Source organism: Lytechinus variegatus, chromosome 5 (genome assembly GCF_018143015.1).
Source record: "Lytechinus variegatus isolate NC3 chromosome 5, Lvar_3.0, whole genome shotgun sequence".
In the NCBI taxonomy this organism is placed as follows: Eukaryota; Metazoa; Echinodermata; class Echinoidea; order Temnopleuroida; family Toxopneustidae; genus Lytechinus; species Lytechinus variegatus.
The window spans coordinates 22,938,092-22,964,913 of record NC_054744.1 but is presented as its reverse complement, the minus strand read 5'-3'; the positions used below and the strand labels follow the sequence as shown (position 1 = coordinate 22,964,913).

The window sequence follows — 26,822 nt, the reverse complement described above, 5'->3', positions numbered from 1 at the left end:
CAATGTTTGACTTACAGGGTGAAAACTGATCACGCAGCACAGAGAGAGTTTCTGCACTCATGAATTCTTTCTCCAGACTCATTGAAGAGGTTGAATGGTTGGCCTGTAGAAGAGTATGTAACTGGGAAGTAAAAAAGAAAAACGACAAAGTCACAGGGAGGGGCCTCGTAATTGGGTTGATTAGATAACATTACCGTACTAGTGATTATTTTCGAGAATATTTATCCCCCAAAATAACAGACACAAAAACACACAATTTTTTTAAACACCATAATATATAACAATGGTTCAAATTTATCCATCTCCATCTCCAACTCCAAGACCATCCAAGCCAGGACATGGCCCTATTTCCTGGCCTCATCTCATTGCCACTCTCACTGGCCTTAGATATTCTGATGCCCTTCTTTTTTTGTTGTTGGTCATTTGTGTTGTAGATCTACAAATAAAACAGTGGCCATGCCCTAAACTATTGAAATTTAAGGTCTGAATAGTTATGTCTAATAAGCCTAGACTAGAGCTTTGAGCCCTCCACCATTACGGGTAGAGACCAAAAAAAAAAGACTCTATCCTAATATCGACTTTGGATAGTGATAAATTTAATAATTTTTTTTCGTGAAAGCTGGAAAACAAATTTCGGAAACTTTTAATCATGCTTTATCATGGAATCATCCAACCAGTATTTACTCACCTTCATACCAATTACTCCTGAAAATACTTATATTTTTTTTCTATTTTGTCTGATCAGAGTAGTCTTGATATTTTAGACTTAATACTAAATTACTTCGCATTTCATCTTCTTTTATTTATTAATATTTAAATGACTTGTTTAACGCAAGTTTGACATCTAGAATGTTAGCTGATGATTGTAAATTCTTAAGAACTACATCGGTTTATAAAAGTAAAGGTGGCACAAATGGCATTTTTAATTATAGACCAATTTTGTTCTATGTCATATTGCTAAATTGGTTGAAAATGAAGTTCCATCCCAATTTTTATTTCATTTACAAACGATCTCATTTATATTGTCCAATATGCCTTCTTGCCAAATCCTTCAACTAATACTTGTTTCCATAGAATTATTGATGATTGGTACGACTCTTTTAATAAAAAAGGGAAAGTTGGTGCATGTTTCCTTGATATTTCTAAATGTTTTGATTGTATCGACCATAACCTACATGTATTTCTCTAAAATGAACGATTGTGGCATTTCTGACACTGAGCTCTTTTTGGTTTAAAAGCTTCCTTTCAGACAAAAACAAGCATTTTTTTTCTCAAGGTGAACAATCTAAAACAAAAAAAGAAATATAGGAACTCTTCAGGCTAGTATTTTTGGTCCCGCCCTTTATCTATTTTTGTATTTATACATGATACACCTGTATTACAGATTGTTTAACGAACTGCACATGTAATATATACGCTGATGATGTGGTATGTGTCTTATAAAGATATTAATGTCATAACATCCAAGCTTCAGGCAGATTTGAATGCTATTAATGAATGGTATTACTATAACAGATTAAGGATTAATGCGAAAAAAGTAATGTTATGATTTTGACCAATAACGTAAGGAATGATAATGATCTTAAATTGAAGGTTCATATAAATAATGAAATCATTGAACAAATACAAAATACATGTATAAGATACCTAGGCATCATGTTAGACTATAAACTATGCTGGGATGCTCATATAAAATATTTAAATAAATCATTAAGTTATTAGATATTTACATTAATGAAAATAAGTAAATTTTTTGAGCACTGAAATTTGGAATAAAATGTATGAATGTACCATATGACCAACATTTGATTATTCTTATTCCGCATGGGGAAACTGCTCTTCACATCACAGGAATGCACTTTTACGATTGCAGAAAAGGGCTGCACGTGTAGTAACAGGCAATTTTGATTGTAATTTAAATGGCAAACCCTTGATAGCAGACGTGATTACTTTTTAACTTGTATGTATATGTATAACGGTTTTCATGGAAAGGCCCAAGTCTTTTAATACTAGACTTGCCAATACGCTGAATGTCATTTTACAAAAGCCCACTCTCGAATGTTTTAAGAGTTGTTTTAGGTTTTGGAATAACCTTCCATTTGATATTTAGAATGCGAATTCTCTCGAAGTTTTTAAGCGTATACATGTACATTTGAATGCCGTTATTTCAAATTTGTCCTTTTATGACATTACATGTATTGTTCTGTAATTGACCGACCCCTTTTTATTACTTCTCAATCTCTCTCCCCTCTCTATTTATCCCCGCTCTTGTCGTTCTTCCTTCTCTTTGCTTTTATCTTGTTTATCCTTCGAGGTCAGACCATTCAATGAACTTTTCATATTGTTGAGCCATTTTAGTCGTTACATGTCATTACCTCTTTTTGATATTGTGCTTTGTGTATATCGTGTGTTTGGGCGTGTGTGGGTGTGTGTGTGTGTTAGGACCACGATGTAAAACAGCCTTTGGCTGATCACATTTTATCTTTATCCTGAATAAATATGTTACAAAAAAACCCACTCCTCACAACCCCTCCCTCTTTCTTTCTGACTCTCTCTCTCCCTCTCCGTCTCACTCAGTTCTTGATAAGCCAATTCGTACTATTATCTAACGTAGATCTGAACTAACTGTATTGGATGTCTTCTACCAGATGGATCTATATCTATTCTATTGTTTATATCTAGGTCTCACGTTAATTCTATTCATTTATGACCCCGCTGCACTGCAGTGCCACTGTAAATAAGGACCCCGCACTGGAATAAGCTTTCGATCGAGGGTTATCCCATTGCCTGTTGTTTTTGATGAATAATGCTACTGTGTAGGTTATGGTGACTTGCCGAATAAAATCAATCATTCAATTAAGCTATATGTAACACTAACACTAACAGTTTTATACGTTGGCAGTAAAAAAAAAGTGAACTGACGCCCTGAGACTGAGTCCTGGGTCTAGACCCAGTCAAATTTGTTAGTCTACTGTCGCCTTTCTTCAATGCCTAAGATAACTATAAATAATAGCTTCCCTGCTATTACTACTACTAGATCTAGTCCAGTGAGTAGTAATACTAGCCTAGGATAACGTTAGACCTAGATAAGGATTGACTTTACGTTACCGGTAGTAAGTTAATAAACGTTACGACTTGATATGTTTTGGTGCCTGAGCAGTTAGTTAGTGAGCGACTGAGCGTTTCACTTTCATTTCCAGTCTTCAATGTCTCGATAAATAGTTATATAAAACAAAAACTCGTCTCTACCCCCAGTAGGATGGGGGGGGGGGTCGGGTGTCCGGACACTATATTTTTGAAGCCTTCTTGTTTGTCATTGGATTACACTAAAAATATGAACTCAATAGTTGTAATCATCTTTGTTCTCGATAATATTTCCGAACGTTTTGGACTGAAAATTGATGAAACTTTGCCTTTATATTTTTCCAAATGACTTTCAACAATTGATCATCCGGACACACAACAACTGGGTACCACTACCGTACTCACTAGCGTGTGCAAATTTTTCCTTTTGTTTATGTTAACACATCGTTAAAACTTTGTCTTAAGTAGATCTAGGCCTAGTCGAAGACTGTATTTAGAACAAGTGATTGATTGGGGTCAACACACGGACAGATCCAGGGTTTCTCGAAGGGGGGGCACATTTTCCCGAGGAAAATTGTTAAGGGGAATTCGTCCGCCAAAAAAATCGACAAGCCCCCCCAAAAAAAAAAAGAAAAAAGAAAGTCTTCACTTTCAGGTACCGTACGGTACCTCTTAAATGGGGAGGGGGCACGGGCTGGCTGTGCCCCCCTGGATCCACCAGTGGGTCAACAGGATTAACTTTTTAATTTTAGATCAAAGAATCTACCTCTCCTCACCTCGTAATTGATGATTGTCCAGAGACCAGAGATCCCCCACACCAACTGTCCAACAGCACCCCCGCCGGCCGCTGCGGCCCCTGGCCGTACCACCGGCCCGGCTGATCCAAATTAGACGTTGTCGTTAGCAGCCAAGACAGTTTACAACAACATTTGCGGATAAACTACCGTACAGCAGCTTATATTCAGCAAACCGAAACGTTTATGAATATGGAACCATATGGCTCACATCACCTTGTGAATTCGACAAATTGGGCATATCTAAGTGACAATTTATAGCATCGTCCGACCGAACTTGGTCTTGGCCCTGGCCTGATGTCTGATGAATTACCGGACGTTCCATTTTTTTACGTTACACTGTACGCGCGTACCGTACGCGCGCGCCCACGCACTCGCGTAGGCTTGCGCATGACGTCACAGTACATGCACAATGAATGATTCGGACTGATTCATCATCCCTTAGAAAATAAGACCATCGCACCATACGATTTACCAATTTGCCTTTTTCCCCAAAAAATAAAGGCTTGCAATCATACAACATCCTTAGACTAGTAGTAGTATTCTTATATTGATTTGGGAACCTCGAATCACTGGCGAAACCGGGGGGAGGGGGCAAAGTGAGGACCTATTTTCCCCCTTATTTTTTTTTTTTGGGGGGGGCTTGTCTTTTTTTTGCGCAAGAAATGACCTTAAATTTTGAAAAATGTGCCCCCTTTTTTTTTGGGGGGGGGAATCCTCGATCCGCCCCTGCCTCATATAAAGAGTTACCCTATTTTACATTTTCATAAAATAAGCAAATTGAGACTTGTTCCGAGATCGGATCGTGGATCAGTCGTCAGGTGTGCGGAGGCTTTTAATATCAGCCCACATTTTGAATAAGGTGAAGTAGTATTATATCTTTGTACTTTTTGGTATAGATTAGTTCAAATTTCTCGGCATGTTTTTATTTGTTTTATTTTTCATACAAGGGCGATAAAGGCTTAAAACTTATTGTGCCCCAAACAGACAATCTCTTTTTAAGTTTTCCTACTGAGCTGAATAATTTGATGAAAATCATGAATAGTTTTTAAGGATTTTAAAACTATAAGAGACCATGGATGTCGAACCCGGGGGGGGGGGCATATCCTGATCCAGTAATAATTTACAGTGGAACATTTTCATAATTATGATGAATAATAATTATGGCAAGTATTGGAAACGAATAGAAGTGAATGATCATCATGATTACTAGTATCATATTAGTGCATGAAAACCATCTTGTAATTGTTTATTTATATTGAATGAAACCACTTTAACCGTCAGACACAGATATTTGATAAAATACAGGATGAAAAAGAATAAAAAGTTCTTTTTTTAATAGATGACATTTATTTTTCTTCAAAATTTACCCCTCCCCGAAAGCGAATGATGGGTGTTCACCGTTTATTTTACCGCCATTTTGAATATCATTTCATTTTCGCTAGTAATTATTGTATAGGGTTCCAAATACGGGACAAAATGTGGTTCTAGTCGCAACTTTTTTCTTACAGTAAACCGAATATTTTACTTCCAAGTAAGCAGTCATCTCCACATGAACTAGGCCTACCTCTAAAATATACCTCTTGACGAGTTAGGTTTTATTCGAAATTGACTGACCTACATGCTATGATCCTGGGCTATGGCCTTAATATTTGTCAGTATATTAATACGTAGGCCGACTACAACTGATCACCGTCATATGTGATTTTCGTTATATACAAAACACAAAAAGTAAGTCCCCCCTTGAACAAACATCAATAATTTCTGAACCAATGCGAGTTTTTAATATATTTTTACATGAGCGTGTATATAGGTAATTTTATAAGCTACCCTCTGAGGAAATGTTATGGACGTATCTTATGTCATGCTTCAGTGAGTACTATCAGAAGGCAAAAAATGTCACTTTTCAAAAGTCACAAGCCGAATATCATGACTTTGATTCCATTTTATTGGAACTAATTTCACATTCTTATCATGAAAAATCAATCAATTTTTTCCCCAGGAGTTGCCTTATGAGAGTAGAAAACCACCTACGAAATATCATATCTCAAAATAATTCCGTTCAAAACTTACAACAATTTGATTTAGGGGGACTTACTTTTTTTGTTGTGTATAGTTTAGGGAAAGCGTTCCAATAATGGTAGTGGTACTTACGGGGGTCCTTAGCCTTTTTAGTTGTCAGAAAATATCTGCCCCTTAATTTCAACGAGCTCATATTATAGAGCTTAGCCTATCTAACTCTATGATATACTATACGCCTTCCAATGTGATATTATTATTATGACAAGTCCACTCCAGCAAATATAGATTTGAATAAAAAAGAGAAAGTTATGACATTTTAAAGTTTTGCTTAATAAAAAAAAACAATTAATATGCACATCATGGTCGGTAGGGAAATGAGGACACTGATGATGTCATCCACTTGCTACTTTCTTTTGTATTTTGTATGAAATGTGAAATATTCTAATTTTCTCCTCATTGTCAAGTAAAACAACGATTATTTCTCCAATGAACATGCGGAATTATTATACATGGTTCAGTCAAGTTGGGCCTTATTGTCAAATATGTAAAATGGGAAATATTGAATAATTCAATAGAAATAGAAAACTGAAGAAAAAGAGAGGGACATTATCGATCTCACTGAGTTGTGCATATTACTGTTTTGTAAAAAAAAATGTCATAATTTTCTGAGTTGTGCATATTACTGTTTTGTAAAAAAAAATGTCATAATTTTCTTATTTTACATTAGATTTGGATGAAATTTTCAGCGTTTTGCTAGTTTGATTTTTTAATATTCATTCATATCAACATTTTTCTGGGGTAAATCTGACCTTGAAAGGGGTACTCCAGGATAAAGATAATATGATTTAAGCAGATAAACAAAAATTAGACAAAACAAAACACTGAAAAAAATGTCCAAAATCGAACAAGAAATAACAAATTAATGACATTCTTACATTTGCATTATTCCACTGAAACAGATCTTTGCATGTCCTCATGAATATTCAATGAGAAAAATGTAGATATCATATCCCCACTTATTCTTTTGTATTTTATTATATAAAGTTTTTTCCTTCAAGAACTAAAAAAAGATTGGAGTGACAACTGCAATGCATTAGATATTCATTGCTACAACCTACTCCAATATGTTTGAGACATATTATTTACACATGTAAGAAAAAATTAGCAATCATGACTTGTAATAACATAAAAGGAAAATGGAGATGTGACATCGGCTTTAAGGGGGTACTCCAGAGGCACTGGTGGATCCGGGGGGGGGGGGCAAAGCCCGCCCATGCCCCCCCCTTTGAGAATTAAAATTTGTAATGTAAAAATGCCGTTAAAACAGAAATGTGCCCCCCCCCCCTTGTAAGTACATCTCTTTTCTTTCCTTGTCATTTTTGGGGGGATAGAATTGTCATTTTTGGGGGGATAGAATATCCTTAATTTTAAAAAAAAAAAATTTTTTTTGCTTGTCAAATTTTTCCTCAGAAATATGTGCCCCCCCCCCTTTAAAAAAACTTGGACCCACCCCTGTCCCGGGGTAATGCATAATCATTACAAGCTGAATATTTCAATTGAGGATTTTATTCACATTTCAATAAAATATAATAATTATCATAATAATATTAGGCCTACTGATAATGATAATATTGATAACAGTAAAAGTAATAATAATAACAACAAAAATGTGCTTTTTATGAACATCTGATAAAATCTGAGAATTCAACGAAAAACTACTTCTTGGTTACCACCTTTATTGTATTTAATGGTTTTGTTTGTCGAAAACCTCCATTCCGTAGCATAAAAAGGGAAATATATACTTAATTCAAATTCAGTGCATTGACATCCATAACATTATCACATTTTGTTTTATTTTTATTTTTTAATTTTTTTTTGTGATAGACCTAACGTATACCGATTGTTTAAATCGATTTCTTCCAAACTCTTGTCTATGTTTACACTTTTCAGATATTTCCTCGTATAGACTATATTGTTTCATTCAGAATTAACTTCTTTTGCAAAATGAATTAACGTTATTCCATTATATGATAAGTTTACCCTCTAAAAGAAATCGCTCGGTCGCTCAGGTTTCTTTTATAAGACTCTAATTTACGGTAGCCTCACGGCGCATACATTCGTAATTCCGAAGCTCAGTTATTCCGAAGGTTCGGATATTCCGAAGATTTGTTATTCCGAAGGTTCGTATTTCCAAAGGTTCGTAATTCCGAACGTTCGTTAGTCCGAAAACGAAATGAGGTTTCGTAATTCCGAAGGTTCGTTAGTCCGAAAACAAAGTGAGGTTCGTAATTCCGAAGGTTCGTTAGTCCGAAAACGAAATGATTAACGATACTTTAATACGTTTTCGGACTAACGAACCTTATTTCGTTTTCGGATTAACGAACCTTCGGAACATCAAACCTCATTCCGTTTTCGGATTATCGAACCTTCGGAATAACGCCACAAATATTCGGATTAACGAACCCTTTTACGTTTTCGGATTAACGAACATCGAGGTATAGGTACGGTTTCGGAATAAAGAACCTTCGGAATTACGAAGTGTATACCGCCTCACGGAACCCATCTATATAGGTCGAACCATTTGGCCCTTGTAACATTCTTTTTGCGCCACACTGACGTTTTACATCACAATTAATGGTTCGGAAAGTTGTGCCGAGCTTTTGAGCGACAGGTCCATATACACGGGCCTTTGGCACATGGCCCTGTAAAGCGGAGGTGATATAGGAGTGCTGAAGCCAAATACTGCTGAAGCACTCTTGAAAGCACCCTCAGGATTTTGTCTGCATGGGGGTAATGCGTACATCATAGGCAGCATCCCTTGGAAATCAGGTTTGTATATGCTGAATTTGAACAACATCCCCTCCTTATTTTGTATCGAAAACTTTTATCACTATCATTATTAAACTTGTAAAAAAAAACAGCACCCCCAGTTCAAAATCGTTTCCAGACCTCTGCTTTGGCATGACTATATACACGTAATTAATATCATACTTGGTAGAAATGTGATGACGGTGATTGAATAATCATATCATATTGTATATGTTCGTGTATTTTCAAACGTGTTTATCAAAAAAACAAAACAAAAAAAAAATCATTTTTTCTTTTCCACGTTGTTTCGGTTACGTATGTCACTCTTGAAACCATTTCGATAATCGAAAAGACCCCAACCTATATCCATAAATTAGCGATAAGTAAAAAAAAAAACATGTAAAACAACTTTTTAACCAGACGCTATTCATTCGGGATCATATCATTCATCCTTAAATTAACTGTCAAGTTTTTGGATAGTTCATTCCAGAAATAGCCTTGTCCTCTCGCATCTTCTGTCCAGTGGATATAAGGCCTGCCATCACTGAGATACAACCTCACCAAGAAGGGTAGTTCGTCATCTGGGATGTCTTCAAGAAAGACCACCAAAACGAATTCCGTCTGTGTGTCACTCACGTGGTCCATGGCCGTACGGAACTTGAGAATGAACCAGTGATCACGAACAGCAGCTCTACTGAGCACGATTACAGTCTTGTAACTATGGGTCACCACGTAATCTACGGAATCTAAGTAATGCATGCCTGGGACAAGGTCTTCATCACCAAACAAGTTCCTCTGAAACTGTGGAAGGTGTTCTTCGAGAGCAGGTCGTAGATGATCCTGAATCCATTCTTCGTCGCCGTCGTAGAAGATTACGTTCATGTCATAGTCATAGTCGTCGTGCTCTCGAGCATCCTGTTTTTCTTTGTATCCCAGAACAGCCAGTCTCAAGAGAAATATTTTGTACTTCAACTGCCACTTGTTACGACAGACCAAGATGGTAACAACACTGAAACAGATCACTGCTAATGGAATGATTGAAATGATGCCAATGTTTGTTCTACAAAGTTTGTCTGCATCAAAATCGAGAAGATTTTTCTCACGAAGATGGGCAAGAGAGGCTGACGAACAGATGGTTTTGTCTTTGTTTATCAAGTGTAGGCGTTTATTGACCAAATCAACCAGCCACTTGAGATCACAGTTGCAGTTGATTGGGTTCTTTGATAGATCAAGTGATGAAATTGATGAAAACAACGGCTTAAAAGTGCTTTGGTTGAGACGTGTCAATCTGTTGTTGGCCAATGAAAGACTGTGAAGCTTCCCGTTGTTAGAGAACGTTACTTCCTCGATGTAAGAGATCTGATTTCCATATAAGTCGATACTTTCTACTTGTTCCAACATATAGAGTATACCGCCATTAAGATGCTGGATGTTGTTTCCATGCAAATCTAACTTTTGAAGCGATCCTAATCCCGAAAAAACGAGAGGATGTAGTGTTTTGATGAAGCAGTTTGCTAGGCTAAGCTCTTTTAAAGCAGAAAGTCGCTGAAATACTCCAGGCGGTATATCAACTATTGACAGGGATGGGTTATTACTCAAAATCAAGTAATTAAGATTCAATAACCCGTCGAAAAGGGACGTGTTAGTCGTCGCATCCCATATGTTTATCTGGTTAATCGCAGAATCTGCCATGTTTAACTTATTAAGGGATTGTAAATGTTGAAAGGATTCACCAGGCCGCAAGGGGGGAAAGTAATAACGAATATAGTTCATAGAAAGTGATTTGAGAGAAGGGGTTTTTAATGCTAGAACAGATATGCGACTTTCAGACAAGGAGACGGTGTGAATGCTGTCAAGTCCAGACTCGTCCGTCAGTTCAAAGACGGAAAGGTATTTGTTTGAGCTCATATCTAAGGTTGTCAAATTCTTCAATCCACGAAATGTGTAGGCTGATATTTCTGAAATGAGATTTCCCATCAGGTAAATCTCTGATAGTTTCAACGACCAAGTCTGATTGTGAGGATTTATTTGCCTGATTTGGTTCTCCGGTAAAACTAGTACCGTCAACGCTTTCATTCCCGTGAAAAAATCTGGTCGAATTTCTGGAATAGAGAGAGCGTTTTCATAAATTCTCAATTCCATTAGTTGTGTCAAGTTCGAGAAAACCATCGGATGAAGGCCAGTCAGGTGATTTTTTCCTAAGTCAAGAACATACATGGGATAATCAAGCAGTGGATCGAAGAAACCTACAGGAAAAGCACCAAGAGAACCTCTTAAAATCTTCAGTTGTTTGATGCTTGATTTTGAAACTCCGAGGATACAGTTTGTCACAACGTCGTCACTCAAAGGGTAATCACCGAGTTCCAACGAGCGAACGTGCAGCGATGAAATTACATCGGGGTCAACTGTTTGAATTGGGTTTCCCTTCAGATCTAAGGAAGACGTCTGGCACGTAAAAATGAACTCACTCAGTGTAAGGTTGTGTATTTCATTACCAGTCATTGCTACCGTATTCGCCATGCCGCAGTAAGTTACATTGACAGTGGAAATCTGGTTGAACGACATTTCTACCAGACCTAGATGTTGGCTGTATTTAAAGATATCATTTGGAAGCGATTTCAGCTTAGATCCCAGTAAATCAAGAATAGAAAGCCGATGAGACATCATGAAAACCCCTGTTTCTGGAAGCACAAGGTCAGGGTTGTAGTCAAGATAGAGGGATGTTAAGTCTTTCAGAGGGTAAAATGCGGCCGATTCTATTATTCTTATATTGTTAGAAGAAATGTCCAAGTTATTGATAAGAGGGTATAATTCAAACGAGACATTCAAAAGCCTGGTGATATCATTATGTCCTAAATCAAGTACCTCGATATCCTGAGAAAGATTTTGAGGAACACTGTTCAGGCCTCTATTCCGACAAGAAGCCGTTTTTCGTGTGAAGCTTTGGTCACATCGATGTTCCTTTGATGATCCCGTTGGTGATCTCGTCGGTAAATGACGGTCATGAACATTAGATAGTTGAAGGGACAAAGTAACCAGGAGACAAGTGAGGAGCAAGAAATATATTCTTGAGCCGTTTGCCATGATTTCAACTCTAGTTAAGCACAACCAGATAGTCCTTTGATGATGTATTACCTCTGAAGGCAAGTTGACAGAATGGTTTTATGTATGTACTGTTTTTAATGTAAGACCTTTCATCCTGCAGACAGCATAAATCACGATGATGAGTTGTGTTTAACATTATAAATTCAATAATTGTTAACAGAAAGTAAAATATAAACCCTAATGTAAACAAAAACCAGATTTTTAATCACGGCATCCTTTATCCTTCTTTAAGTATTTTCTCATCGATTCTTCATATGGAATTGAAATACTATATACAAAAATGTCTAATAGTTCCTGTTATCCTGGTTACTAATTGAAAAGTACCGGACATTTCTCAAATGCTAATCATTTCCTTGTAGGTATAATATATTTTTAACACTTCTCTTAGGAAGCAATGAATGTTATGCCACATCGTTGAAGAGGTGCAAAATGCCCACCCTTTCAATATATTCTAAAATGTTTGTTCAACATAATGCCACATTTTCGGTAATACTTCGGCTTGTTCTCATTTTGTTTGCAAAAATATAGCTCATACTTTTTTTGTACATTCATCACTATGCGCTTAATTCATCGGGGAGATATGTATTGAGTGTTTCTGGAAAAAAAAGATGGTCATGATGGTTGGGACAATGCAGTGGTATGGCTACCTGGGTCTTGTGCGATATATTTGGTGGTAAGAAGAGAACGGGGAGGGGAAAGGACAATCCCCTTAGGCTTTTAAAGGGCTTAATGTTCCAAAATATCTTTACTTTTTAAAATACATTCATGATGGCAAATTAGCTTTTGCGCATCTAGGAATTTAAACAGAATTAATATGGACGGTAATATCGAAGAGAGCATAAAGGCAAGAAGGCTTTTTTTTTCTTTATTGAAATACAAAAAAAACTTTCCTTAACAGGAGTGTAAAAGAGATCACTCATATTGTCGTCCCTCCCCGGTCAAACATTCTTAAGACCCCCAGATGCATCGCCCTAGAAAGGCTATTGGTACTTGGTTTTGTTGACAATGAGAGTTGCGGTGGTCAGTGGTCTAATGAGGACTTCAAAGGGGGGGGGGGTGGCCTAGCTACATACGTGAATGCATGTATGCCTGTGCTTGCTCATGTTTAGGTACTGGGTCTTTGATTTTGCTTTTTTTCCACCAAAGTAGTTAGTAAACCATCCTTTTTCACATAACACACCTTTTTTTCAGAATTTCTATTTGTAAAGCCACTTTTCAGTAACTGCAAAACGCAGTATCTACACTGAACTTATTAGCAACATCTATATTTTGCACAAGTTGAGATATTAAGCATTTTATTTCATTCTTTCGTAACCTTTCGAAACTATAATATTTTTTAGGTTTCCTTTGTAATCAAATTTTTAGATTATGTATGTTCATATTGTAGGCCCCAAATTTAAACTCCTAAAAATTTTGTTGTTGTTGTTGTGTTTTGAGATTTTGACGTAAATATAGTTTTCAAGCAAATGCTCTGTTTCCCCATGGAAAACGCAATATTTAACAGATGAAGAACATGTTACTTAAAATTATTCTTTTTATCATAAGTTATTCGGGCGATATTGCTTCACTACTAAGAAATTATTTGTCAATGTGTAATTCAAGGGGATTTTTATTTTGTTTTAATAATAATAAAAATAAAAGCTTAAAACAAACAGGGCGCCCTCTACCAACAAGGGCACCATCTGTGGTCCCAAACTTCATGAAAAGTGTCCCATGAAGTTTGGAATTTTCCTACAGAGGGCACCATAGTTCTTAAAGGGTGTCCCAGTGTTTCATAAGCTAGTAAATACATAAAAATCTAAGTACAAACTTAAGAGTTATGATAGATATACACAGCAACTCAGGAGACTTGTTAATTACAAACTACACGAATGTTTTGTACAATTTTTGATCATTTCGGCGGACTTTTCCACAGAGGACGCCCTCCATATTTCTTAGCTATTATTTTCCCTAGAATTGCAAACTCATTCATTATTTCATGGTAATGAAGCAATATGGACTGAGTAAGTGTTAATAAAACTAAACGGAATTCTATATCATCTATGCAGATACAGTGTTTTTTCCATGGGGAAATCGAGCATTTACATCGACCTTCCTCAAGTATCTACATTTCACCAATATATCTAAAATAAACCACCAACAATATTGGTTTAGGGGGGGGGGAGGTAGGTTGAAATAGGCACACACACACACACACACACACATACATGTATACATATATATATATATATATATATATATATATGTATATACTCTCAATTGGATGATAAGAGAATACTGAGAAATAAAGTAGTTTTGGGCAGCTTTGTAAAAACATAAAATGCTTAATATCTGAAAAATGTAGATACACTATTGCGTTTCTCCATGGAGAGTCAGCACATAAATCATAGTCTTAATGCAGAAGGAATGATAATGATGATATTAAAAAAACGCTTTTATTCATGAACGGAGAGGAACTCGAACGTGAGTCTTTAAAGGTCAAGTCCACACCAGAAAAAAGTTGATTTGAATAATAGAGGCAAATCAAACTAGCATAAGGCTGAAAATTTCATCAAAATCGGATGTAAATTAAGAAAGTTATGATATCTTCAAGTTTTACTTATTTAAAAAAAAAAAAACAGTGATATGCACAACTAAGTGACATGCAAATGGGAAAGTCGATGATGGCCCCAATCACTATTTCTTTTGTTTTATGTTTGAAAAAAATCTTTTGTTCGACGGCAATAGCATAATTTTATGGAAATGTTTAGCTTGCTCGTTTTGCTCACTCGCAAACATAAAAAAAATCAAGTGACACAAGACAATCGGTTAAACAATAAAAACGTTCCACTGATCAGGGTTTGATAATTAATTCAAATTCACAGCATGTACACATGGGGGGGGGGGGGGGGTGACTGGATGAAATGTAATTTTCGGCTTGGCATCATTGATTAATTTGCCGGAAAAAACATCTAGCCCCCTCCCATTGAAATCGACGCACCTGACTGAGGCTGTACATAAGCCCAACAATTCCACTACGTGAGGCAAATAGCCGCGATAGCTTCGCCACTGAATCTATCTATTACAAACTTCAATACGTTTACGGGAACGATTCGTTTTTTTTCATAATTACCCTTGCTAGTTTATCTCCACCCCTTCTTTTGTAGATTTAGTTTCTGGTGTTGACGACACCAATCACAAACTCCTCCTTTGGGAGTCGCTTGAGATATGAGCGAGAGGCGCCTGCATGAAATAGGCAAAATCAAATTCCTTTAATGTTAGTGGGGGGAAGTTAACGAGAAAATTCATCATGGTCTGAGAGCTTTCTGTATGTTGGGTGCAATAAAGGGGCGGTACGTGCTTCAGGGGTAAGGGGAGACTGCATGCCCCTATAATTTTTAAAATAGTGCAAAAAGAGGAGAAAAAGAGAGGGGAATAGGAAGAAAAAAAGAAAGATTTAAAGGGTAATTTAATTGTCCAATAATCATGTAATTCAAAAGAGCAGAAAATTGATTCATCTTTAAGATGTTTAAGAACTTTAAGATGCCCCCTCCATAATTGAATACCCTAAAAGCGCCAGTGTTGTTGCATATGCCTCTTATGTTTGAGAGTAAAACACACAGAGTTCAGTACGCAGAGTAGACTGCATGTTTTACCCAGTTAAATAACGTTTGGAAAGGTCAAATATAATCATAGAGGCTGAGAATGTAATTTCAGGCGTGCACAAAAGTGATTATTATCCGAGGTTTAGTTTTTTCTTTCATTTACTTATTGCTGCGGTTATTACCACTGTTTTATCATAATTATTGTTATACTTATGATAACTATTAATATCATGGTTATCATTATGTTAGTGTCATTGTTATTTTCTGTTAGCAGGTTCAGAACCATTTTTTTTTCAGATTGTCAACAACATACAGCCAAAGTGTATACCAAATCGATTCATTTATATTATTTCAAACACCCTCGATCGTAATCAGTTCAGTCGCTTTTCAAGGCCAAAAGATTGTTCTTGAACAATTTAATTTGCAACCTGTGAAACAAAACCCTTTGTATACGTCCTTCGACCCGAAATAACCAGGGCTTTTATCTTTGTGGGAGTGTGCGTATGGTCGGATGTGTATGTGTGTTGAAAAAAAGTGTGTGGAGGTGCCGTGGCCGAGTGGTCTAAGGCGCCTGGCTATACATGTAAAGTCCAGGGTTCGATCCCCGGCCGCGGCACCTATGCCCGTGAGCAAGGCATTTAATCTACAATGTTTAAAATTAAATTAAAGTTAAAATTTCAGTCCACGCGCGGTAGACGGTATTTACAAGTATGCATGTGAGTCTGGAGGTGAATGGATGCGCGTATGTGTGAGTGTTTCATTGAATGTTTTACAAAATAATGCTTAGCCACAACAAGGGAAGAGAGTTATGCCAAAAAGAAACTTACCATCTATCAAATATATCACGAGATATTTCACGCATTTGGGGAAAGAGAAAATAATTTCAGTAGGCCTACTTGAAAAAAATAAACACCCTAAGCAATCATGGCAGTGACCTTTATTAAAATATAACATTTTGTTTAATCAAGAATAAATAACATCTCGAGCGTTTCTGCTCGAGATCTTGGAATCACGGATACTTCAGCTGTGTCAACAAATCTGCCTGAAAACAATTTACACAAGCTGGTACACTACTAGAAAGGGAAATAAAGATGGGGAGGGAGCTAGGGAGAGAAAGAGAAAGAAAGCGCTTCGTGAGGGAGGGAGGGGGGGGGATGGGAAAGGGGCTGCGTCAGGATATTTTGATGGGGGGGGGGACAGCCTAAAGATGGTCTCGATTAGTAATAGGGGCGTTAAAACGACCAAGAACTGTAATCCCTTTTGTGTTCCATTATCTTACTCGCCCACCTCCTCTTTCAGAAAACCGAAAAATCATAAAGGGGGGGGGGGTTAAACCCTGCCTAGTGACGTAATGATATGGTATATTGCGAAAAGTTTATAAAAGAAAAATGTGAGCGAGCGAAGGGAGTGAGCAAAAACTGCGACATTCTTACTACACAAATCCCATTTTATTGTGATAGATTTTGACATAACATACAGAAAATGATATACTTTACCCTTCTCTCTTTCCTTGCTCTTTGTTTTTATTTTTTGGTCGTGAAAAATTGTTGAAGTGCGACAAGAAAGGGCGAGAGCCCTCCTGCCCCCTTTCTGTACGTCACTGTATCTGCCTCCCTTTTAGTAGAACCTACCCTGGCGGAATTAAACTCGAAAACACAGATTATGCGCGCAGGTGGGTGTGTATGTTCACAACCATAGTGTGTGTGTGGGGGGGATGGGTGGGTGAAAGAGAGAGAGAAAGAGAGACAGACGGGCGAGGGAATTTAATATTTCCAGAGATCTCTGATCGATTTACACAATGCAGGGCGATGCTACATTCCTCACTTCCAAATGAATTAGAGATCATCTTCTCATCTGTACTTCATATCCAACCAGCACAGAGATGAAGATTTTGATTATAATTTTTTATAATGGAACACGGACCTTAATGTTTGTATGTATCCCTGCTACGACTCGCAAATCTTCTATCACACCATTTCGACGCCGATAGCCGGCTCCAGAAACGGTCATAATGCAGATCATACGGCGTTCAAAGCAAGTTTTCTTTGAGCGACGTGTAAATAAACTAGGTAAATATTTTATTCCTTGCTGCATTACCGCCAAGCTTTCATTAATAGGTTTTCCATCATATTTCGGTTTATTAAAACCAACTCGACGTCGTCAGAGTGCACTCTCCTCTGAAGACTTTTACTCTAAACATGCGCGTACTATTCTTGAAATTACAACCGATTTTATTGTTTGAACATGTTGAAGAGCAATGGCGACCATTTCGCAGCCCTAAAGGCAGAATTATTTGAGAGTTACAGATCACGTGGTTAAAGCATTTTCTTATCACTATATTGCGATGGTACCATCATGTTTCTTTAAAAAGTTGCATATCAATGGATTGGGAATTATCAAAGTCAACCAGTGAAACGGCCGCCCCAACAAGTGTCTGTGATCTAACGGTGTAGACAACTCATCTTTATAGAGAATCGATGGAAAAGGTTTTGTGTGCCTGGATAAGTACTGGATAACATTTCCTGTCGATCTTTCATTTTTACGGTGCGTATTGAAGGTGATGTACGTAGTTCTAGTCTCCGTGACAAAAAACTTATTGATTGCAGGTTTATGTTTTTTTTCAACCGATCATTTGCAAGAATCAATATGAATCAACCCTATCTAATTATGTCCGTGCCCAGGTACCTAAAATCTCCTGATTAAAGATTCCTCGATTTCTTACGCCCTCTGTGACTAAGAGGATGTGAAGAATCTTTATTTTATCATTATTTTCCAGGTTCCTATAGTATACTTTTTTTCATTATGGGTGCTATAGGCCTACCTCTTAAATCTTTCAATTTAAAATTCTATATGCGAGCTGCATCAGGTCCATGGTCCAGTACGATGTTATCTCCTGAAGTTTAGTGTTTATACCACCGCCACTACTACTACTATACTGATGAAAATATTAATGTGTATCTTTTAAATTTTATTTAGAGCACACATCGTCCAATGACTCTAACGGTGCTAGTCCAACAACGGTTTTGTATGTACACAAACAAAAAACTACAAATATAAACAAATCCTTCAAACATTATATAGCGAGTACATAAATTTCATCAGCAACATTATCCCGGCATGACATTAGTTTCGATTTAGAATCAGACATAGAGTTGGCAAAATATACAAGAACTGCTGAAATACAACGAAATAATGTATTGCTTAAGCGGAGAGGACCCGCCGGGACTAAAATACAAGATATGATTTTGAAGAAATCCAAAATGGAACGTATTCGTGGGTTTGTGCAACATAAATCTGTGCACTATGCATAATAGCTTCATGGCACATCAGAATATGAACAGGAAAACCATACAAAGCATTATTCTTTTTTGTTCGAAGATTGAACTTTGTCAAGTTGGGTAAATCTCGACAAAAATGGGGTGTCCCTGAACAAAAGCAACACATTATACTCGTACCTCAGTAAGTGGTATGCCTACATACACGAAGAGCTTCTCGTTTGGTACATTGTTATAGAAAATATCTGCTTAAAGAAAAAAAATCCTGCAGCAGAGTCTCGAGAACACCTTATTGCACTGTGTAATCTTACATGCATTTGTGTAAAAGTACAGAAAATCGGTATGGCCTATTTGGTGCATGTAACCTGACAAATTTATTGAAAGAAAACTTTTCCCCTTTTTAAAACAGATCTGTACTGTAAAATCGTAGAAAAAAATCTTGTCATAACAATTTACAGCACGATTTGGTTATTTCTTTCTGTAAAATTTGTCCGGGGTTCGAACCCCGACCACCGCACCTATGGTCCTTACCTCATGCATTTAAATTGACAGTGCTCATTTATCCAACATTAAAATAAGGGAAAAGCTATAAGCTTTCTTGGTAACTAGGTGTGCCATTTTATCAATATTGCAATTAGAAATCCACCCTCCACCCCGAAATGCTAAAAGCTTTCTTGGTAACTAGGTGTGCCCTTTTATCAATATTGCAAGCTCAATAAAGTCGGTAGACAACTGAGTTCAGAGAAAAGGTGTCCTCTGCCATGTCTGCCTATAGGAGATCGCATGGTAACATTGTAAGCCTACTTAATGCTATGTCTGGCATTCCTCTAGCAGAATCTTGGTAATTCAAAATCATGTATTAATGTTTGGCATCAAGGCTGTTTTGATTGGATCATTTCCTCCCGGTATTTCATGCATAACACATTTTGTTTCTTTTAGATATTCCAATGTCTCACTGTGAGTTCTCGTTGCCCTTCTCAACTTCTTGAATTAATATTTCTTTGTGGTGTCTTCCCAATACAGGATAGTCCTCAAGAAATCTCGTAACATGGGTGTTGTACGTCGACTTGGTATTAAGCATATGCTCCTGTTCTTCGCATTCTTTGTACTTAGCCAACTCCTTCTAGCCATTTTACCCTCGAACCCGATTGGAAATCCGATAGGCGATCTCAGGGAGTTTCCAGTTCTGAATGACCAAGTGGTGTATCCTAGAACCGACCATGACCGGAAGGTCTTGGAAATAGGACAAGGAATGCTGCAAGATTTCAAAGAAACGAGAGACAACAATTCAAACCCAAGGGTTCAGTCTCAGAAAGCAAGTGATGTCGATCAAGGAAACGGTCGTGCGCTAAATAAAGAAGCAGATCCATTGGCAGTTTTGCCCAAGCGGAGTGGACCCGACAGGACTAAAATGCAAGATGTGGGGCCAAAGAAAGTAAATGTCGAGAGTAGGTCAAAAGTCAAGTACATTCTACCGGTGCTGCTCGGCAACCAAGGAACAAACAATCAAATCCAAGCTGTCAAACTGGTATCCATCATTGCGCAAAGGCGGAACCTGACGCTCGTCCTTGCTCCGTTTTTCGACCACGGACCGACATTGGAAAAACAGCTTCCTCACACGTTTGAAGAAACCCTCGATCCCGACGTCCTGTCCGAATTCGTGCCCGTGGCAACCATGGAAGAATTCGAAAGCCAGTGCAATCAGAAAGCGGACGTCGTGTTTCTTGGCACCAATATGGTGATAAATCAGAGCCAATCTCAAACCGATCAAGTAAATCAACACGTCGGTGATACCATTGAGATATATTACAACTGGACTAGAATCAAGATACCTTCAACTTTTCTGCACACGAATCATTCCGATGGGGTCATCCAGATTGCTGCTGATCTACCATACTATGTAGCCGTTGATGATTTTCTCGATCGCTACCCAGACTCGCTGACAACTACACATAAATGCAATGCATTCCTGTACCCGTATGGGTATCTAGGTCGACTGGTATACTGGGAGCATATAAGTCGATATACCAAGTACTTTGTTAGGGGGAAAGAAGTCCGAGCTATTGCGCAAAACTTTATAAAAACTGCTTTGCAAAATAATAGCTACGTCTGCATACATTGGCGATTCAACGAAGAGTGGAAAAATGGATGGTAATTATACATATTTTGGTAATTATACGTATTTTGTTTGCCTTGAAAGACCCATAACCCTTCAAATTAGATTAAGACTGCTAACATGTAGTCAGCTTTGTCCCTTTGTCATGATTGTCAGCTTGCTGAAAAATAAGGTGATAAAACAAAAATAATCTGGAGCTCCTTTTAAGGAGATGAAAATGGTCTTGAGTAACTTATAGATGTGCGTTTGAATTACGAGCTGTAACCTTGTAACCAGCTCTGTACATAAAGAGGAATCAACTTGAATTTAAATTACAGCGGTCTTTAAAGCTTTATATTATTTTAAAATTGCTTTTTAATCGCAGATTAATAACATCTGATTAGCGTTTACTATTGTAAACAAAATGAAAAAGATAAAAAAATATTCCATTGTGCAATAAACATTTTCTCCTGCGATGTTGTGTTTTTTTTTAGACGGCACCTATAATATCATTATTACTGACCAAAAAAGTATGTTTTAAAGTATATACAGTGCGTCTAATGAAAGAAAGAAAGAAAGAAAAGAAAGAGAGTCAATTATCGATTATTTATCATAACGTAATTACAAATACAATTATTGCAAAGCTTGGCATGTCCTTTTTACCTGGTATAACTCAGAATTTTCCTCATCTACGCATGATTGAGTAAAAACAGTTCGTAGAAAGAACACCCGTGGGGGTATTATAATTGCATGTCTGAAAGGATCCATATCTACTCTTTTATTTGATATCTCAATCACAGTAAATGGTGAAGATCTAAGAAAGTTCTGTCTCTTAAAAAAATGATTGTATTTCCTTAATTTCGTTAAACAAATGTGTTTTCACAGATTCCCGACGTACCCCTATCACACGGTTAACAAAAGATTTTATGCGAAACGAATTGTTAGTTTAACAACCTGTAAAACTTCATCATTTAAAGACTATTAAAATTCAATATAATTACATCATTATTATTGAAAATTTAAAACAGAATGTTATTTCTTAAACATTTCATGTATTTAAGTTATCAAATGAAAGAGCAGATATTAAACACTTTGGAAATTCAGGTACCCCCACACCGACAAGTGACGATTAAGAATCCTTTCTTCGAATTTACTTACTCATGAGTTAATAAGTTCTGAGTGATACCAGATAAAAAAGAAGATTCTAATGAAAGGTTCCCGTAATTTGTATATTGAATGTGTGGTTAAATTATGATAAATGATCGATGATTCTGGGTTTCCTTTTCTGGGACGCACTCAGTAGGAGTGCACCGATTTGTTGACACGCTGGAAGGGGTATTCCGGGTTGATAATGATATCTTAACCAATAGAGTATAATTCAATGAGCAAAATGCTGATAATCCCAACAAAATCTGATGACAAATAACGAAGTTTTTGAATTTTAAAGTCTAGCAATATTTTGTGAAAACATTTGTATGAATGTCGTCATGAATATTCATTAGGTGGGTTGATGATACCATGTCCCCACTTTCCTTTTTCTTATGTTATCACATGAAAACATTTATATTTCTACATGCCTATATGAGGGTATGGTATCTCTCTCATAAAATAATATATCGCAGCAATGAATAATGCATTATATCAATTGTCAATTCGTTTTTTAATTCTTGGAGGACAAAATTTGAATAAATAGAATTCCTTTATAGTAAGATAGGAAAATAAAAAATGTGGAAATGACATCAGTTCGCTCTTTTTTATGCGGCCAAACCTGTTGATTGGAGCGCATTTTCTAAAAAGCAGCTAGCGATTGAAAATGTTGACCCTCTCAATGTAAAAAATCTAATTTTATGGATCTGAGATTTTGACAGTTTACAAAATAATAAATCTATTTACCTTTTCCTTTCACTTTTTTTCTCGTGTTATCTTTTTTTTTTGGTTGGTGATGGATTTTGGGGGGGGTTCATGGCCCAAAGATCCCCCCCATTTATTCGCCAGTGATTAAGCGTGTAGGTTTTACCCTTTTAGAATGTGATCCAACTGAAATCATAATCATATCAAGTGTTTTTTTTCTTCATTTATTTACCTTTGCTATATACAACATTATTTCACGATAAACCTTTTTTGTCGTTGTATTTTAACATTTACAGGTGCAAAAAGGACTATGCGGCGGACCTTTGTAACTCATTAGACGCTCTTACACCGTCCAAACTGGCGATGGCCGTATCGAAGTTTATGGCGGAGAATGGTTTAAAAGGTGCATATTTTGCATCAGAACTTGATAATGCGGTGCGTTTCATCACTTCTTCCTTCCTCCATGTTTTCATAAAATGCAAATGAAATACGTTCAAGGTTCATCTCCATCACTCATTCAATAAACAAGATAACCTTGTTCTCAGTTATGTCCATGTGTGGCAAAATAAGGGTGGCAATGTTTGGCTTATTTTCTCTTTTTCTGGGACAAATGCTTGATTTTTTTAAACTGACAGTTTCCATTACACCTATTCGTCAAACAACTTGGCTCTAAAGTAAATTTGATTCTTTAAATTATTTTTTTCTTAATTAAAAATAGAAATAAAAAAATGAAAATTTTCTTGCCATTTTACTTTCCACCAATAGAGGGCGTACACAAAAATATGCCCAAAATTCAAGTTTTTGAGCGCTCTGGTGAATAATTAATCCAAGTTACTTATGAAAAATAAATTGCAACTGTATGGAAATAAGTAATTTTGGTCACAAAAGTGATATTTTAATGATTTTTTAAGTATGTGCTCAATACAGCATAAGCATGCCATAGACCTACATGTAGTTCTCCACAGGCAGGTTGGTAGCAGTGAACAAGTGATCTCCATACAGTTATGTCTACTACATCGCGGATTGTAGGATATCAGGGGCAATGGAACGGGGGGGGGGGGAGGCTGGCTGGATGTTTCCAGTTCCCCTCCCCACCCTTTTCGGTATGGGGGAAAGGCTACCCCCCCCACACATACACACTGTGTATCAGTAAACATGTACCAAAACGTGTTCACGACATGCATCCCCACGCCACTCTCAAAACCGTCCTGTGGCCCCGGATTTCTATTTAAATACTCCGCAATTCAACAATATTTTTTCCATAATGAATGAAAATTGAATCCACCATTTCTTACCTTATGCTTCTCTTCAATACCGCAATGGTAGCAATCATCTTTTCCCCAAAAATAATAGAATCCCGACAATGAAGAACTAATTCCATTTGTAGACGGAATCTCATCCTCAAAAAATAGGCATAGTTTTCCAGTTCAAATCGTCAATTTACATCTCTGGTGCAAATCTGTGTTAACTTGCATGGAACCTTATGGTCCATTTAATCCAGCATTTATCCAAGCTTCTTACCTGTCCCATTGTCTAATCATCACTATATTAAATGGGATGAACGCTGAACAGGAACAGTTTCGGCACATGCCATTTATCATCATTTCCATTAGATGATAGAAATAGCCATCGAGCATGCGAGTGAGAAGTCCGTCCAATAAGTTATTCGCAAAACCTTTATAAATAGAATTTTCTGGGCTGCTAATGCATCCAGGTTCATATATACATGAATTCGTTTCCACATGCTTGGCATAGGCCTGTTCATCCACCCCCAGCATTCATAAAAGAGCTCCAATTCGAGTATGTCGAAGTGTGACTAACTATTGTTGTCCGACACATTCTCACTGAGCTGCTTAAAAAGGCTGTATTTGATCATGGACCTACAAAGAGATCGATGTAATTCGGTCCGAATCTTAAGACGATGTGCTGTTCCGGTCCACGAACTTTCGACAATGAACTCTTATCTCTCTATTGTGATTTGATGGGCATTTTCAAAAGATTCGGAACATTGCAGAATACATATGCGAAGTGGATGCTAAAATATGCCCTTTTTTCTGTAGTGATAACAGCTGTGATCAAACCCTATTAAAAGTGATTTACGTCCAACTATTTCACAAAAAATCTTCGGTATGTGTCCTGGCATGATAATGCAAATGTGTTATTATATTTATATGTATTCGTTTCTGTAAAGTATGGAAGCTTAAAAGTGCCACCGAGATGTTGAGATAATTATCTCGGGAAGTCGACATCTTGATAGCAAAAGATAAGATGACGAGATCCTGGATCTCATCATGTCGACATCTTTTAGAAGAGATGATGAGATGACAAGATCCCGGATCTCATCATGTCAACATCTTTTAGAAGAGATGTTGAGATGACAAGATCCCGGATCTCATCATGTTGACATCTTTTAGAAGAGATGATGAGATGACAAGATCCTGGATCTCATCATGTTGACATCTTTTGGAAGAGATGATGAGATGACAAGATCCCGGATCTCATCATGTTGACATCTTGTAGAAGAGATGATGAGATGACAAGATCCTGGATCTCATCATGTTGACATCTTGTAGAAGAGATGATGAGATGACAAGATCCTGGATCTCATCATGTCAACATCTTAAGAAGAGATGTTGAGATGACAAGATCATCTCATCATCTCATCATCTTTTCTACAAGATGTCAACATGATGAGATCCGGGATCTTGTCATCTCAACATCTCTTCTAAAAGATGTTGACATGATGAGATCCGGGATCTTGTCATCTCATCATCTGTTCTAAAAGATGTTGACATGATGAGATCCAGGATCTTGTCATCTCATCATCTCTTCTAAAAGATGTCGACATGATGAGATCCAGGATCTCGTCATCTCAACATCTCTTCTAAAAGATGTTGACATGATGAGATCCAGGATCTCGTCATCTCAACATCTCTTCTAAAAGATGTTGACATGATGAGATCCAGGATCTCGTCATCTCATCATCTCTTCTAAAAGATGTCAACATGATGAGATCCAGGATCTCGTCATCTTATATTTTGCTATCAAGATGTCGACTTCCCGAGATAATTATCTCAACATCTCGGTGGCACTTTTAAGCTTCCATAGTAAAGTGCTCAAAGGTTGATTTCAATTTGTTTAATCTCTGTTTAGCTTACAGTATTTTCATGAATTAGTCCTTCTAATGGCAAGGTTTAGATTTCATTCTTTCACCAAAGTATGCACATTCTTAACCATCATGCATTATAGATGATGACTAATTGATATCATTTTCTATTGAATATTTTGTTCAGAATTACTTAATCCAAGGTCTTCGTACCGGAGTTGTAAACTGTTTTATGACGGGTGATCTCATCGACGGATCTCCAAAACTATCACGTCATAACAACTACCTGACGTCATTAGTAGAACAGGAGATCTGTAAAGGTAAAAAAAAAATGATAATAATGATAGGCATCTACTAGTATAACGCGCCATTCTACTACTAGTAATTACCCCCTGCTTTAACTCGAGTTGCCTCCAAGTTCTCGGTGCATTCAAGGAATTCATCCTGAGTGTACCCATTCATCTGACCTGGAAATTTCAAAAATTTCTCCGAAAATCCAGTATAGGGTTTAAAGAATCGGATTTATAGTAATCATTTGAGGATAAATCTGTACATAATGATTTCAAGTAAAGACGGTAGGCCTATACGATTTTGAGTTTCCCGCAGTTACAATTTGTTTATATCTTATACCTAAAGCAAATAATAATAGATATTTATACTCTCTGATATTATTTCAGCTAATTTTTCAGATATATTTTGTTTTCTTCTAAAAATTTACGCTCGATTTTCATAGGGTGGATTAACTATGCAAACATCTCACTTTCAAGATAATGATTTTTTATTGCACCATAATGTTGGATTTGCGTGGAATAGTTAGCTGTTTAATACAAGGTTCTTTTCCTTTCTCCCAGAATCCGCATTCTTCCTGTCAAGCCGTCTCTCATCGTGGTCTGATATGGTAAAACAAGATCGATTCGACCAAAAATGGCGAGAGGTGAATACACTATTCTAACAGCAGAGAAGTCATCTAAGAATCTTATATGATATATCGACATATCTGTTTCGGATAGATAGTCACGCCCGTGGAGCTTCATAACTGTAGATTGGACTTTACGTAAAGCTTAATCAAAGTAAGATGGACATGATGGATGTCGGTTT

At 37.0% G+C, this 26,822-nt stretch overlaps 2 protein-coding genes and 1 long non-coding RNA gene across 3 annotated transcripts; 1 reads left to right on the top strand and 2 right to left on the bottom strand.

Moving 5' to 3' along the window:
- Positions 1 to 22: 22 nt before the first annotated feature.
- Positions 23 to 24,604, bottom strand: LOC121415754. Its single transcript, XR_005970045.1, has 3 exons — positions 23,914 to 24,604; positions 14,992 to 14,994; positions 23 to 121 (listed from the first exon to the last, which is right to left on the bottom strand). It is a non-coding gene; the product is annotated as an uncharacterized LOC121415754 (long non-coding RNA).
- Positions 9,103 to 11,993, bottom strand: LOC121415752 (slit homolog 1 protein-like). The gene has a single exon (XM_041609082.1). The coding sequence runs from the start codon at positions 11,790 to 11,792 to the stop codon at positions 9,132 to 9,134; it is 2,661 nt and encodes an 886-aa protein (XP_041465016.1). The 5' UTR covers positions 11,793 to 11,993; the 3' UTR covers positions 9,103 to 9,131.
- On the top strand, positions 19,470 to 26,822 carry LOC121415753. The gene is made up of 4 exons (XM_041609083.1): positions 19,470 to 20,823; positions 22,915 to 23,053; positions 25,912 to 26,044; positions 26,576 to 26,822. The coding sequence occupies exons 1-4, from the start codon at positions 19,721 to 19,723 to the stop codon at positions 26,674 to 26,676; spliced, it is 1,476 nt and encodes a 491-aa protein (XP_041465017.1). The 5' UTR covers positions 19,470 to 19,720; the 3' UTR covers positions 26,677 to 26,822.

Bases quoted from the DNA above. Each gene is read 5' to 3' on its own strand.
- LOC121415752 (XM_041609082.1), bottom strand. From the start codon at position 11,792: ATGGCAAACGGCTCAAGAATATATTTCTTGCTCCTCACTTGTCTCCTG.
- LOC121415753 (XM_041609083.1), top strand. From the start codon at position 19,721: ATGGGTGTTGTACGTCGACTTGGTATTAAGCATATGCTCCTGTTCTTC. The intron at 23,054-25,911 runs GTGCGTTTCATC...TATTTTGTTCAG, and splicing joins CATCAGAACTTGATAATGCG to AATTACTTAATCCAAGGTCT. The intron at 26,045-26,575 runs GTAAAAAAAAAA...CCTTTCTCCCAG, and splicing joins AGAACAGGAGATCTGTAAAG to AATCCGCATTCTTCCTGTCA.